Source organism: Salmo salar, chromosome 14, assembly GCF_965601325.2.
Source record: "Salmo salar chromosome 14, fSalSal1, whole genome shotgun sequence".
In the NCBI taxonomy this organism is placed as follows: domain Eukaryota; kingdom Metazoa; phylum Chordata; class Actinopteri; order Salmoniformes; family Salmonidae; genus Salmo; species Salmo salar.
In genome coordinates this window covers 40491248-40506812 of record NC_138304.1, presented here as the reverse complement: position 1 = coordinate 40506812, position 15565 = coordinate 40491248, and the positions used below count along the sequence as shown (strand labels likewise).

The window sequence follows — 15565 nt, the reverse complement described above, 5'->3', positions numbered from 1 at the left end:
GTACAGTACTGCTCCTAACCTGTCTCACTGGGCTGTACAATACTGCTCCTAACCGGTCTCACTGGGCCGTACAGTACTGCTCCTAACCGGTCTCACTGCGACCATGGGACTATAACTCACCCTCACTGAGCTGGAGGAGAGCCGGACTGGAATGTCAGCACTATTTCTGCCAGCCAGGCATTCTCTCTAATGACATAGCACCATTTCATCCCTCCATCCATCCATTCCTTCACTTCATCACTCCATCGCTTCCACTCCATGTACTTTTTAATGGCCAGTCATTTCAGAGCTGACGCGATGCGTTGAGAGAAGGGTAGAGCATTGGGTGATTGCAGTACTGTACAACCCAGTGAGACAGGTTAGGAGCAGTACTGTACGACCCAGTGAGACCGGTTAGGAGCAGTACTGTACGACCCAGTGAGACAGGTTAGGAGCAGTACTGTACAACCCAGTGAGACAGGTTAGGAGCAGTACTGTACGACCCAGTGAGACCGGTTAGGAGCAGTATTGTATGACCCAGTGAGACCGGTTAGGAGCAGTACTGTACGACCCAGTGAGACAGGTTAGGAGCAGTACTGTACAACCCAGTGAGACAGGTTAGGAGCAGTACTGTACGACCCAGTGAGACCGGTTAGGAGCAGTATTGTACGACCCAGTGAGACAGGTTAGGAGCAGTACTGTACAACCCAGTGAGACAGGTTAGGAGCAGTACTGTACGACCCAGTGAGACCGGTTAGGAGCAGTACTGTACGCCCCTCTCAACTCACATACACTGGTCCCCTGCAGGGTGGGTTTATTAAAACTGACCTGTAAATGTGTGTGTGTGTGTGTGTGTGTGTGTGTGTGTGTGTGTGTGTGTGTGTGTGTGTGTGTGTGTGTGTGTGTGTGTGTGTGTGTGTGTGTGTAAATGTGTGTGTGTGTGTGTGTGTGTGTAAATGTGTGTAAATGTGTGTGTGTGTGTGTGTGTGTGTGTGTGTGTGTGTGTGTGTGTGTGTGTGTGGGGGGGGGGGGGGGGGGGCAGCTGGAGGGCAAGCTATTAAATCTTCATTGCCGTTTCCTTTCGATACTCTTCATCAGATATTCTCGTGACGTTCAGAGTCAGAATGACCTCAGTGTCACTGAGAGAGAACAGTCCCACTCTGCAAAAACTGGTTGAATTAACGTTGTTTCCACGTCATTTCAACCCCAGAAATCTATGTGATGACATTGAATCAACGTAAGGGCAATTGGTCTTTTTTTCACCCAACTGTTCACCTAAATCCAATGACCTGGTGACATTTTTTGTTCTTGATTTCACATTAAATTCACGTTATTATGAACCAAATCCCAGTTTTGGTTGAGTTGTAAATCAAGTGTAAATCAAAAGTAGGCGTTGAACTGACGTGTGAGCCCAGGGGGGTGTCTTCTTCATTCACCTGCAGCAAGATGCTTCAAAGTAATGTGTTTACAATTCATGTTTCAGTGTCCTCCATTGTCTTATTGTCAGAGAGTGCCAATCAGTCTGCACTGGAAGGTGGACAAAGTACATTGTGTAGGAGTGATGTCCACTGGGTCTCGTCTTCTGACACCTGACAGTGGGCTCTGTGGCCATGTTGTTCAGTCAGTCCTTGTTGCCCTGTTTGCTGCACAGGGAAGTGTCTGTCTCTGGGTCTCCTTGAATGTTCCTTCCTATTTATGGTTCTCTCTTAATGTGTTCTTTTGAAAGAATTCCGCTGTCTAGCAAACTCTTCCTTCCCTTTTCTCTTTCCATCTCCATCCCTCTTTCTCACCTCTTTCAATCCCTCTCTCTCTCTCTCTCCTCCTCTCTCTCCCATCTCTAAGCAGCCAGAGGGGAGAGGCAGCTCTGCAATGCAGACACAGCAACAACCTCACTTTCACTGACCAATCACAGCCAAGCAGGGTATGAGTGATAGCAGCATCAACCACTCACAGAGAGAACAGCCTCAGGAGTCCGCCAGTGAGAACAGCCTTAGGAGTCCGCCAGCGAGAACAGCCTCAGGAGTCTGCCAGCGAGAACAGCCTCAGGAGTCTGCCAGCGAGAACAGCCTCAGGAGTCCGCCAGCGAGAACAGCCTCAGGAGTCCGCCAGCGAGAACAGCCTCAGGAGTCCGCCAGCGAGAACAGCCTCAGGAGTCCGCCAGCGAGAACAGCCTCAGGAGTCTAGCCAGCGAGAACAGCCTCAGGAGTCCGCCAGCGAGAACAGCCTCAGGAGTCTAGCCAGCGAGAACAGCCTCAGGAGTCTGCCAGCGAGAACAGCCTCAGGAGTTTGCCAGCGAGAACAGCCTCAGGAGTCCGCCAGCGAGAACAGCCTCAGGAGTCCGCCAGCGAGAACAGCCTCAGGAGTCCGCCAGCGAGAACAGCCTCAGGAGTCCGCCAGCGAGAACAGCCTCAGGAGTCTGCCAGCAAGAACAGCCTTAGGAGTCTGCCAGCGAGAACAGCCTTAGGAGTTTGCCAGCGAGAACAGCCTCAGGAGTCCGCCAGCGAGAACAGCCTCAGGAGTCCGCCAGCGAGATACAGAGATATCGGGAGGACTAAATGACAATGACAGAGAAAGAGGTCAGAGAGAAAGAGAGAGGGAGAGAAAAGGTAGAACAGACAGAAAGAGAACGATGTAGAAAGAGACATGGTTTCCCTGCTTGATCACTGCCCGTTGTGAGTCCTCTCATTGGAACTCTTCTTACTCAGCAGCTGGCTGAGATCTACCAGCTCCCCCAGCTCTCCTCTCCCCAAGGCCCCTCTCAGCTGAGACCTGCCCGGCCCGGGGGTGTGGTGCTGGGCCACATACTGCTGGCCTTTGGGGGTGGGCATGGAGGATGGAGGTACAGGGACCATGCCCTGGCTGCTGAGGATGTAGCCTTCCTGGGGAGGCCAGCGGAGTGGCAGGGGCTCCCCAAACTCCATAGGGGCGCTGGGGGCTGACACCACCCTCCTCCTATCCGGAGAATCCTGGGGGGTCATGGGGTACACGTACTCCCCTGCCGACTTACGAAGCGCAGACTTTGGTGTCCCACTTCTGCCCTTTTCCCCCCGGGGCTTGCTCAGGCACACGTAGTGCTGGCGAGGCGTCTCCCCTCCTCTTCCTCGCTCCTCACCCCCATGCCTCCCTCCTCCTCCCCCCTGAAATAGTCTGGTGGTCAGGTAGACGGCGGTGGAGGGGTGTGGGGGGCAAGGGAGAGGGCAGGGAGACGCCAGCCCCATGGTACTCCCTCCCAGGTAGGTCTGGCTGTTATCCCACCCCCCTGATCCAGAATCGGACAGCCTGAGCCCGCGTCTTTTCTGCTGAGGCGTGTGCTCCGGAGTAGGCAGGAACCCTGGGTCCAGCTCCCCTGACTTCCCCCAGCCGTTGGGCATCACAAACAGGGTCTCCCCGCCCTGAGAGCAGGGTCTATCCCCTCCTCCCTGACGGGTCACACTGAGGACCGATCCCCCCATCCCTCCTCCTGATGTCAACATCCCCCTCTCCTGGCGCTGGATAGTGGACTGGGGGGTGTTGTTGCCGTGGCGACGGTTGCCAGGCTTGTGGGCCATAATCCAGCAGACAGCCAGGCCCGAGAGCGCCGCACCGATGGTGAAGGCTGAGACTGCAGATGCCACCAGCAGGTTGAGGGAGACCAGGCTCTCCGGCTCGATCAGCAGACTCTGCTGTATGACACCTGTAGGGGAGAGAGGAGACAAGAGAAAGGAATCACAAGGCTAATCTCGGACACCTAGAACTAAAATCTTGTGTAACTGCATCAGATGCTCGATTAAGTTCTTGGGGGAGATGTGTTAAGTCTAACGAGACTAGATAAGTCTCCATCTATGGGCTAAATGTCCCCTCCCCTTTGGAAATTCAAAAAAGATGCGAGCACCTGCGAAATTGTGATTTGTCCAAATGATCAGTGACAAAGAATCAGCGTACCGGAACAAAGTTCCTTGTTAGTCGTATCCCACAGTTGACAGATGCTACTACCATTTCCATTCCGTGCATCTGTCCCTGAGAGATAAGGCTAATGGCAAGAGAGAATATAAAAACGCTTCAAATTACAGCGTAAACCAGTTATCTCATTCCTTTATTCTCCTCTACCTCTGTGTATTCATTCTCCTTTATAAATCTTTCCACTTTTGTTATTGCCACATTTTTAGATGTTTTATCCTTCAGTACGTAAACATTATTTGCCTGATGTCAAGGATTATATTGCTATATTGTATTACCCAAGAGCTTAATCTTATTCTCTATTACTGTAATCTACCATAATATTTCATAACGGCAACAGATAAGCATCTCCTTTTCTTTTTCTTTAACCAGTGTTTTCTCCAGCACAGCCTTGCGGTTCTGCTGGCTGGGCTGAAAGCTGCACTAGTCATCAGTAAAAAGAGGAAGACAATAAAACAGACCAACTCTTCTCAGTGTTCCCATTCTGTAATAAGGAGGACTCTGGGCAAGCCAGTGAGTTTCTCCCTAAAACACGTCATATATTTCAGTTCATGATTTCCACCGCTCTAATCACTCCCATGTGCACAGACACAGCACATGTCTGCCCTGGACCTAGTTCTGGTTCTGGCTCTATGCTTTCACCAATATCCATTAAACGGCCTGACTCTGCAGTAAATGGGCCTGTATTCGGGTTAGAAAGCTAAAACTCTGCAACTAGATCAGATCAGATTCTAAAGAGTGATAAATAACAAATGAGATTGCAATGTTTTGGCAAAGGAATGTATTAATTGCAGGTTAGAGGTTATAGATTTATGATAGATATTATAGATGGGATATGATGGACTTTGGAGTTTGTAACAGATTGCAGGTTCTATAAAATAGATGAGGTTGTAATGTTCTGGAATCAGAACACCCCACAGATTATAGATCTGTGATAAAACAGATTAGATTGCAGTGTATAATTGGAGATGGAACAGATTGCAGGTCCTGGAACAGTTTGCTGATGAAAAGCAGAGAGAGAGACAGATTTGAGGTGTGTTTGTTAGGAGCCCATAAACGTATCAAAGTGAAAGACGTTCTCTTATGCCCTGCCAGAAACTCAGTTTTGAGCACTGCGCACAGAGTTTTGTCCTCATTTTTCTTTTGTACATATTTTTCTGGCAAGTACTTGTCAAACTGTAGCAGACAGTCGTTGACAGCAGAACACTGTCTCAGAATAAGTCTCAGTTCTGTGGGCTTTAATTCACTGATCAAGACGTTCGCTCCTTTGTCAACCAATCAAAATGAATTTATTGTCATGCTGGGAGGCTTCTGACAGACACTAATCTTAGGAGACGGAATTCAAAGCCCTGACATTTCACACTAGCTAATCCCATTACTGACAGACTGAAAAACATTGCAATTTTCTGTCACCACTGTAAATACAAATACAATACACACATAAACACAAACAACCAATATAAATGAACGGTATGTAGAATTATTGTGATAGGTTGGAGTCATTAAAACCCGTTTTTCAACCACTCCACAAATTTCTTGTTAACAAACTATAGTTTTGTCAAGTTGGTTAGGGCATCTACTTTGTGCAAGACACAAGTCATTTTTCCAACAATTGTTTACAGACAGATTATTTCACTTATAATTTACTGTATCACAATTCCAGTGGGTCAGAAGTTTACATACACTAAGTTGACGGTGCCTATAAACAGCTTGGAAAATTTCCAGAAAATAATGTCATGGCTTTAGAAGCTTCTGATAGGTTAATTGACATCATTTGAGTCAATAGGAGGTGTACCTGTGGATGTATTTCAAGGCCAACCTTCAAACTCAGGGCCTCTTTGCTTGACATCATGGGGAAATCAAAAGAAATCAGCCAAGACCTCAGAAAAAAATTGTAGACCTCCACAAGTCTGGTTCATCCTTGTGAGCAATTTCCAAACGCCTGAAGGTACCACGTTCATCTGTACAAACAGTAGTATGCAAGTATGAACACCATGGGACCACGCAGCCGTCATACCGCTCAGGAAGGAGACGCGTTCTGTCTCTTAGAGATGAACGTACTTTGGTGCGAAAAGTGCTAATTAATCCCAGAACAACAGCAAAGGACCTTGTGAAGATGCTGGAGGAAACGGGTACAAAAGTATCTATATCCACAGTAAAACGTGTCCTATATCGACATAACCTGAAAGGCCACTCAGCAAGGAAGAAGCCACTGCTCAAAAACCGCCATAAAAAAGTCAGACTACAGTTTGCAACTGCACATGGGGACAAAGATTGTACTTTTGGAGAAATGTCCTCTGGTCTGATGAAACAAAAATAGAACTGTTTGGCCATAATGACCATCGCTATGTTTGGAAGAAAAGGGGGATGCTTGCAAGCCAAAGAACACCATCCCAACCGTGAAGCACGGGGGTAGCAGCATCATGTTGTGGGGGTGCATTGCTGCAGGAGGGACTGGTGCACTTCACAAAATAGATTGCATCATGAAGTAGGAAAATTACGGGGAAATATTGAAGCAACATCTCAAGACATCAGTCAGGAAGTTAAATGCTTGGTCGCAAATGGGTCTTCCAAATGGACAATGACCCCAAGCATACTTCCAAAGTTGTGGCAAAATGGCTTAAGGACAACAAAGTCAAGGTATTGGATTGGCCATCACAAAGCCCTGACCTCAATCCCATAGAAAATGTGTGGGCAGAACTGAAAAAGCGTGTGCGAGCAAGGAGGCCTACAAACCTGACTCAGTTACACCAGCTCTGTCAGGAGGAATGGTCGAAAATTCACCCAACTTATTGTGGGAAGCTTGTGGAAGGCTTCCTGAAATGTTTGACCCAAGTTAAATAATTGAAAGGCAATGCTATCAAATACTAATTGAGTCTATGTAAACTTCTGACCAACTGGGAATGTGATGAAAGAAATAAAAGCTGAAATAAATCAGCTGAGTTTAAACGTATTTGGCTAAGGTGTATGTAAACTTCCGACTTCAACTGTATGTGCATTGGGGAGGTGATTGAATTTTTAATTGATGCCATGACAAAGAAAAACTGTACCTTGCAAAAACAAACATTTTTAATTGAATATGTTGCCATAGACATTCCCTTACATCAGCATTTGAATTTGTTCAATGTGCATTAAAGGGAAATGTCAAATGTTTTCAACTTCATATTCATCATCTGCAGCACCACCCCAACATCAACATATGTGATAATTGTGTGTTATTTAGGTTTTGTAGTAAAACAGATAGAGGAAGATAAGTGTTTCCAATGTCATCATTGGTGTGCATCGTGTGATTTTAACCAATTATGAGGAGGCATTTGGGCGGCAGGTAGCCTAGTGGTTAGAGTGTTGGACTTGTAATCGAAAGGTTGCAAAATTGAATCCCCGAGCTGACAAGGTAAAGATCTGTCATTCTGCCCCTGAACAAGGCAGTTAACCCACTGTTCCTAGGCCGTCCTTGAAAATAAGAATTTGTTCATAACTGACTTGCCTAGTTAAATAAAGGTTAAAAAAAATAAAAATGTCCTACTAGTTGTCTACGAATTGGTTGATGATGTCATTGGAAACACTAATCTTTCTCTATCTTTTAAATACAAAACATAGAAACAGCCATTATCAAATATGTTGATGTTAGGGTAGTGCTGGAGATTTACATTTACATTTACGTAATTTAGCAGACGCTCTTATCCAGAGCGACTTACAAATTGGTGCATTCACCTTAAGATATCCAGTGGAACAACCACTTTACAATAGTACATCTATATCTTTTTTTTGGGGGGGGGGGGGTTAGAAGGATTACTTAATCCTATCCCAGGTATTCCTTAAAGAGGTGGGGTTTCAGGTGTCTCCGGAAGGTGGTGATTGACTCCGCTGTCCTGGCGTCGTGAGGGAGCTTGTTCCACCATTGGGGTGCCAGAGCAGCAAACAGTTTTGACTGGGCTGAGCGGGAACTGTGCTTCCGCAGAGGTAGGGAGGCGAGCAGGCCAGAGGTGGATGAACGCAGTGCCCTTCTTTGGGTGTAGGGACTGATCAGAGCCTGAAGGTACGGAGGTGCCGTTCCCCTCACAGCTCCGTAGGCAAGCACCATGGTCTTGTAGCAGATACGAGCTTCAACTGGAAGCCAGTTGTTCATCATATATGCATAGTCACTTTAACCAAATCTACATGTACATACTACCTCAATCAGCCTAACCCTAACCCTAACCCTAACCCTAACTTGGGAAGGTTGAACACCAGACGGGCTGCGGCGTTCTGGATGAGTTGTAGGGGTTTAATGGCACAGGCAGGGAGCCCCGCCAACAGCGAGTTGCAGTATTGAAATGACCCTTTAACATCTGTCGCAAACTCTTGTAATGCATGATTATGCCACTAGGTGGAGCATGATTATGCCACTAGGTGAACCATGATTATGCCACTGGGTGGATCATGATTATGCCACTAGGTGGAGCATGATTATGCCACTGGGTGGATCATGATTATGCCACTAGGTGGAGCATGATTATGCCACTGGGTGGATCATGATTATGCCACTAGGTGGAGCATGATTATGCCACTGGGTGGATCATGATTATGCCACTAGGTGGAGCATGATAATGTCACTAGGTGGATCATGATTATGCCACTAGGTGGAGCATGATAATGTCACTAGGTGGAGCATGATTATGCCACTAGGTGGAGCATGATTATGCCACTAGGTGGATCATGATTATGCCACTAGGTGGAGCATGATAATGTCACTAGGTGGAGCATGATTATGCCACTAGGTGGAGCATGATAATGTCACTAGGTGGAGCATGCTTATGCCACTAGGTGGAGTATGATTATGCCTCTAAGTGGAGCATGATTATGCCAGTAGGCGGAGCATGATTATGCCACTAGGTGGATCATGATTATGCCACTAGGTGGAGCATGATAATGTCACTAGGTGGAGCATGCTTATGCCACTAGGTGGAGCATGATTATGCCTCTAAGTGGAGCATGTTTATGCCAGTAGGTGGAGCATGATTATGCCAGTAGGTGGAGTATGCTTATACCACTAGGTGGAGCATGCTTATATACTAGGTGGAGCATGAATATGCCACTAGGTGGAGCATGATTATACCACTAGGTGGAGCATGATTATGCCACTAGGTGGAGCATGCTTATATACTAGGTGGAGCATGAATATGCCACTAGGTGGAGCCTGATTATGCCACTAGGTGGAGCATGATTATGCCACTAGGTGAAGCATGATTATGCCACTAGGTGGAGCATGCTTATGCCACTAGGTGGAGCATGCTTATGCCACTAGGTGGAGCATGATTATGCCACTAGGTGGAGTATGTTTATACCATTAGGTGGAGCATGATTATGCCAGTAGCTTAAGCATGCTTATGCCACTAGGTGGAGCATGATTATCCACTAGGTGGAGCTTGATTATGCCAGTAGGTGGAGCATGATTGTGCCACTAGGTGGAGCATGATTATTCCACTGGGTGGAGCATGATTATATGCCACGAGGTGGATCATGGTTATGCCACTAGGTGGAGCACGATTATACCAATTGGTGGAGCACGATTGTGCCACTAGGTGGAGCATGATTATGCCATTAGGTGGAACATGATTATACCACTAGGTGGAGCATGATTATTCCACTGGGTGGAGCATGATTATATGCCACGAGGTGGATCATGATTATGCCACTAGGTGGAGCATGATTGTGCCACTAGGTGGAGCATGGTTATGCCACTAGGTGGAGCATGATTATGCCATTAGGTGGAGCACGATTATACAATTGGTGGAGCACGATTGTGCCACTAGGTGGAGCATGATTATGCCATTAGGTGGAACATGATTATACCACTAGGTGGAGCACGATTGTGCCACTAGGTGGAGCATGAATATACCACTAGGTGGAGCATGATTATGCTATTAGGTGGAGCATGATAATGACACTAGGTGGAGCATGATTATGCCATTAGGCGGAGTATGATTGTGCTATTAGGTGGAGCATGAATTGACTGAAAGAAAGAACAGAGCTACAGGGTAAAGGAAAGGTACCTACCATCACAGTCTCCAAGATGGGAGAAGTTGCCGTACTCACTGTCTTGATGAAAAGGAAGCCTGTAATAGAACAAACATAACAGATGATCAGACTGACATCTACAGTTGAACACACAATCAACTGGATAAAGCTACGGGGAGCTGTCTCACCGTGTGCCTGGTCTGAGGAAGGAGCAGGTGCTGCCTCTGGTCCAGCCACAGTAGGGATCTCTGGAGGTCAGACAGCTCCTATACACACACACATGGAGATCTGATCAGCCTGATGGAGATGGTTGAGATGGTCTGTGTGTGTGTGTGTGTGTGTGTGTGTGTGTGTGTGTGTGTGTGTGTGTGTGTGTGTGTGTGTGTGTGTGTGTGTGTGTGTGTGTGTGTGTGTGTGTGTTTTACTCACTTCATGCAGCGTGAGTGTAGGTGGCAGCGTGCTGTGGGCAGTCTGACCAGACAGGAAGGGAAGGCCAGCAGCAGAGTGTGACTTGGACGATCCAGAGACAGAAACAACAACTGTCTGGCCTGGACAGAGTCCTCTCCACACCTAGAGACAGAGGGAGGGAGGGGAGGGAGGGAGGGAGGGAGGGAGGGAGGGAGGGAGGGATGAAAGGAGAGAGGGATGGAAGGAAGGAGAGAGGGGGAGAGGGGCAGTGAGAGAGGGAGAGAGAGACAGAGAGAGAGAGAAAGAGAGGGAGTGAGAGAGAGAGAGGGAGGGACAGAAGGAGGAAGGGAAGGAGAGAGGGAGATGGGGAGGGATAGATTGAGGGAGGGAGGGATGGATGAAAGGAGAGAGGGATGGAAGGAGACGGGGAGAGGGATAGAAGGAGAGAGGGAGGGAGGGATAGAGAAATAGAGGGAGAGAGGGAGGGAGAGAGAGAGGGATAGAGGGAGGGGTGGAGGGGGAGAGATAGAGGGGGAGAGATAAAGGGAGGGAGGGATAGAAGGAGAGAGGGTGATAGGGATGAAGGAGAGAGAGAGACAGATACAGAGAGACAGAGAAAAAGAGATCCTTAGAGTATTTTCATTGATTTCGATTGTTACAACAGAGAAATGTAGAGATTCACATCAGGGTGATCAGATCAGAGAGACTTTGAAAACAATGCAGCAACAAGCATTGTGAGTAGAACAGTTAATCTCCTCAATAATGACCTGACAAAACACCGGACTGCAGCGAACACAAGGGATCGTGGCCAAACTCCCTTCCTGTACTCACTTCTCAGGGTTGAATCCCTCCACCTCCTCCAGAAACACACTGCTGTGTGTGGGAGAGTTTTCTCCGCTGGGGAGGATGAGGAATTTCAGGACGGTCCCTCGTGTGGAGCCCAGGAACAACACTGTATGGTTCCTATGGGGACCAGCCTCTGTGTCCACCACCATTGCTGTCAACTGGTACCTGGAGAGCGAGATGGAGGGAGAGAGAGAAATAGAGAGAGAAATAGAGAGGGAGAGAGAGAGAGAGAGAGAGAGAGAGAGAGAGAGAGAGAGAGAGAGGGAGGGAGGGAGGGAGGGAGGGAGGGAGGGAGGGAGGGAGGGAGGGAGGGAGGGAGGGAGAGGGGAGAGCTCAATTTCAGAACGTAGGGCAAACAGTGAACAATCAGTGGTAGCCATGGGTATCCTTAGCCATACCTGCCCATAGTCTTGACGACCCAAGGTCTGTGCCCAACCAAGGGTATGGTCTCGTCCATCAAGGGATGAGTCTTTACAAAGTTCAGCACTTCATCCGGCAGAGATTTAGACGAACTGAACGGAGACCCCTGTACCGCACAGCCACCCGGCCTACAGAGAGAGGAGACGGTCCAAAAAACGATCAGAATCAGGAAGAACCAGTCAGTTACACAATCAATATCAGTACAAGTCCAATGTACTGCATACCTGGGTTTGGGCACAAGCTCATCAGGCACGGGTGTCCAGATGGATTCTGGAGATTTCTGCTCCTTGAATCTTCCCTCAAACACCCTGGCCAACTGCTGCATGTCAAACACACACACTGCAGACCCCGGGATACTGAGAGAGAGAGAGAGAGAGAGAGAGAGAGAGAGAGAGAGAGAGAGAGAGAGAGAGAGAGAGAGAGAGGGTTAAAGGGGGTAAGATGATTAAATACGTATCAGAAAATGGGGGGGGGGGGGGGGGGTGCATTCATGCATGATTGTGTGCGTGTGTACACGTGTGTGTACCTGTTGGGCGGTGTAGAGAACAGTCCCAGTATGACGTCTCTGCCGTTCATGTTGAGTATGGGGCTGGTGGCGTGGAGCAGGTTGAAATAGAAGTGGGAGTCTCCTGGGACAGAACAGTTCAGTCTGGCCTTCAGGAACGATGTCCACTGTTTCTCCAACACCCTCTGAGAGCCACCCATGTCCCCTTTGCACACCCGCGCCACACGAGATACCATCACCTGAACACACACACACACGAGGCAATGCACTGTATAATGTGCAAATCCCATGGACTCTGTCCACCTTATCCCCTCAAGGAGGTGGAATTCCGTGTGTGTGTGGTGTGTGTGTGTGTGTGTGTGTGTGTGTGTGTGTGTGTGTGTGTGTGTGTGTGTGTGTGTGTGTGTGTGTGTGTGTGTGTGTGTGTGTGTGTGTGTGTGTGTGTGTGTGTGTACCTTTTCCAGGTGATGGAACTCCATGGCCATTTCTCTGAAGAAGAAGTAGACGTGAGGCCCCCACTCAACTGCACTCACAAAGAAGGGCTCTGAGAGACAGAACAGGTATACGCCGTTATACACACATACACGCACGCACATACAGACCGTTACACACAGACACACATACACACACACACACCCCTTCCACACATACTACAGATGAATCCCTCAGGGAGAGCACCAACACAGCTCCATATTTACACCTCTGTACCAACAAGCAGCACATCAGCATGTCCACCGCTCTCTGGGGTCAGCCATTCAGCATTCATGTCCTGTTAAATTTATCATCAGTGCCAAGGACAGAGCAGTTATTTATTCATCTCTGTCTCTGACCTCCAGGGTTCCACACTATGTTTTTCTCTGAAGGAGATTTTATGTCCTAGATCTGTTGGTCTCGTCCTCTCTGATTTGACAGAAAACAGTACATCTAACCTGGCACCTACAGCAGGGTTGACCAACTGGCAGTGGCCTGGGGGTTTTATTTACATTTTTTATTACAATAATAATAATCATTGTTGGACATAAAATACTGTAAAAACACCAGGCAATCTTTCCCATGTATTCCCACGCATTATAGAGAGTGCCTCAAGAAAGTACTCATACCCCTTGACTTTTTCCACATTTTCTTGATTAAATTTTGATTTGTTTTTTTGTCACTGGCCTACACACAATACCCCAAAATGTCAAAGTGGAATCATATTTTCATACATTTTCTAAAATGAATTATGAAATTAAATGAAAATCTGAAATGTCTTGAGTGAATAAGTATTGAACCCCTTTGTTATGTCAACCCTAAATAAGTTCAGGAGTAAAAATGTGCTTAACAAGTCACATAATAAATTGCATGGACTCACTCTGTGTGTAATAATAGTGTTTAACATGATTTTTGAATGAATGCCTCATCTCTGTACTCCTCAGTTGAGCAGTGCATTTCAACCACAGATTAAACCGCAAAGACCAGGGAGGTTTTCCAATGCCTCGCAATGAAGAGAGAAGCTACTGCCAGATGGGTAAAAATAATAAACCAGACATTGAATATTCATTTGAGCATTGTGAAGTTATTAATTACACAAAGATACAGGTGTCCTTCCTAACTCAGTTGCCGGAGAGGAAGGAATCCGCTCAGGGAATTCAGCTAGAGGCCAATGGTGACTTTAAAACAGTTACAGAGTTTAAAGGCTGTGATAGGTGAAAACTGAGGATGGATCAACAACATTGAAGTTACTCCACACTACTAACCTAAATTACAGAGTGAAAAGAAGGAAGCTTGAACAGAATAAAATTATTCAAAAACATGCAACCTGTTAGACATTTACATTTTTTTTTACATTTTAGTCATTTAGCAGATGCTCTTATCCAGAGCGACTTACAGTAGTGAATGCATACATTTCAACATTTCTTTTTTTCTTTTTTTTGTACTGGCCCCCCGTGGGAATTGAATCCACAACCCTGGCGTTGCACAAACCATGCTCTACCAACTGAGCCACAGGGAAGGCAACAAGGCACTAAAGTAATACTATAAAAAATGTGGCAAAGCAGTTAGATTTTTGTCCTGAATACAAAGTGTTATGTTTGGGGGAAATCCTAGAGGAAAACCTGTTTCAGTCTGCTTTCCTCCAGATACTGGGAGATGAATTCACCTTTCAGCAGGACAATAACCTAAAACACAAGGTCAAATCTACACTGGAGTTGATTACCAAGAAGACACTGAATATTCCTGAGTGTCAAGCCTTTGGTTCTCTATGGTGTTTAGGTCAGAGCGTGACTAGGGGGGGTGTTCTAGTCATTGTATTTCTATGTTGGTGACTTGTATGGTTCCCAATTAGTTGCCTCTATTTGGGGATCATATTTAGGTAGCCTTTTTCCCACCTGTGTTTTGTGGGATATTGTTTTGAGTGAGTGTGTGTAGCACTACGGTACTTCACGGCCGTTGTTTGTTTCTTGGTTTGTTTAAGTTTCACTAAAATAAAGATGTGGAACTCCAATCACGCTGTGCCTTGGTCCGTCTCTCCTCACAATCGTGACAGAATATCCCACCACACAAGGACCAAGCAGTGTGTTCATGAAGTAAAGGAGTTTTGGACAAGGGAGGAGATCATGGGAGGACACGAGACCCTTCCTCGGCGGGAGTCGCAGAGGATGCAGGAAGGACAGCGACGACGCCGGGGACCGCGGCCATAGAAACCCCAATATGTTTTTGGGGGGGGGGTGGTCGGCCCAGCCAAGGAGAGAGCCAGAGCCCGCCTGGGAGTTGATGGAGCAGTGTGAGGAGGGTTATCGGAGAATGACTTTGGCGAGGAGTATGCTGCAGCACAGGCGTGCTGAAGAGCGTGACACCAGTCCGGTACATCCTGTGCCAGGTCCCCGCACCCTTCCTGAAGTGCGTGTAAACAGTCCAGTGTTACCTGTGCCGGCTCCACGCACCAGGCCTCCAGTGCGCTTCCCCAGTCCGGTACGTCTTGTGCCAGCTCCCCGCACTCGCCCTGAAGTGCGTGTCACCAGTCCAGTGCCACCTGTGCCGGCTCCAGGCACCAGGCCTCAAGTGCGCCTCCCCAGTCCGGTACGTCCTGTGCCAGCTCCCCGCACTCGCCCTGAAGAGCGTGTCTCCAGTCCGGTGCAACGTGTGCCGGCTCCACACCACAGGCCTCCAGTGCGCCTCCCCAGTCCGGTACGTCCTGTGCCTGCTCCCCGCACTCGCCCTGAAGTGTGTGTCACCAGTCCGGTGCCACCTGTGCCAGCTCCACGCACCAGGCCTCCAGTGCTCATCCCCAGCCCGGTACGTCCTGTGCCGGCTCCACGCACTAGGCCTCCAGTGCGCCTCTACAGCCCGGAACCTCCAGTGACGGTTCATAGTCCAGAGCTTCCAGCGACGGTTCACAGTCCGGAGCCTCCAGTGACGGTCAACGGGCCGGAGCCTCCAGTGACGGTCAACAGGCCGGAGCCTCCAGTGACGGTCAACAGTCCGGAGAGTCCA

At 48.0% G+C, this 15565-nt stretch overlaps 1 protein-coding gene across 1 annotated transcript in view; it reads right to left on the bottom strand.

The window, feature by feature from the left end:
• Positions 1 to 2639: 2639 nt before the first annotated feature.
• LOC106569517 (semaphorin-6B) overlaps positions 2640 to 15565 on the bottom strand; it is a 75245-nt gene continuing 62319 nt past the window's right edge. The window contains exons 9-17 of the mRNA XM_014140952.3: positions 12550 to 12638; positions 12116 to 12333; positions 11814 to 11945; positions 11568 to 11717; positions 11155 to 11334; positions 10345 to 10485; positions 10104 to 10181; positions 9955 to 10013; positions 2640 to 3652 (exon numbers count right to left, since the gene is read on the bottom strand). Coding sequence (XP_013996427.1) covers positions 2640 to 3652; positions 9955 to 10013; positions 10104 to 10181; positions 10345 to 10485; positions 11155 to 11334; positions 11568 to 11717; positions 11814 to 11945; positions 12116 to 12333; positions 12550 to 12638 — 2060 coding nt within the window. The remainder of the gene's footprint in view (positions 3653 to 9954; positions 10014 to 10103; positions 10182 to 10344; positions 10486 to 11154; positions 11335 to 11567; positions 11718 to 11813; positions 11946 to 12115; positions 12334 to 12549; positions 12639 to 15565) is intronic.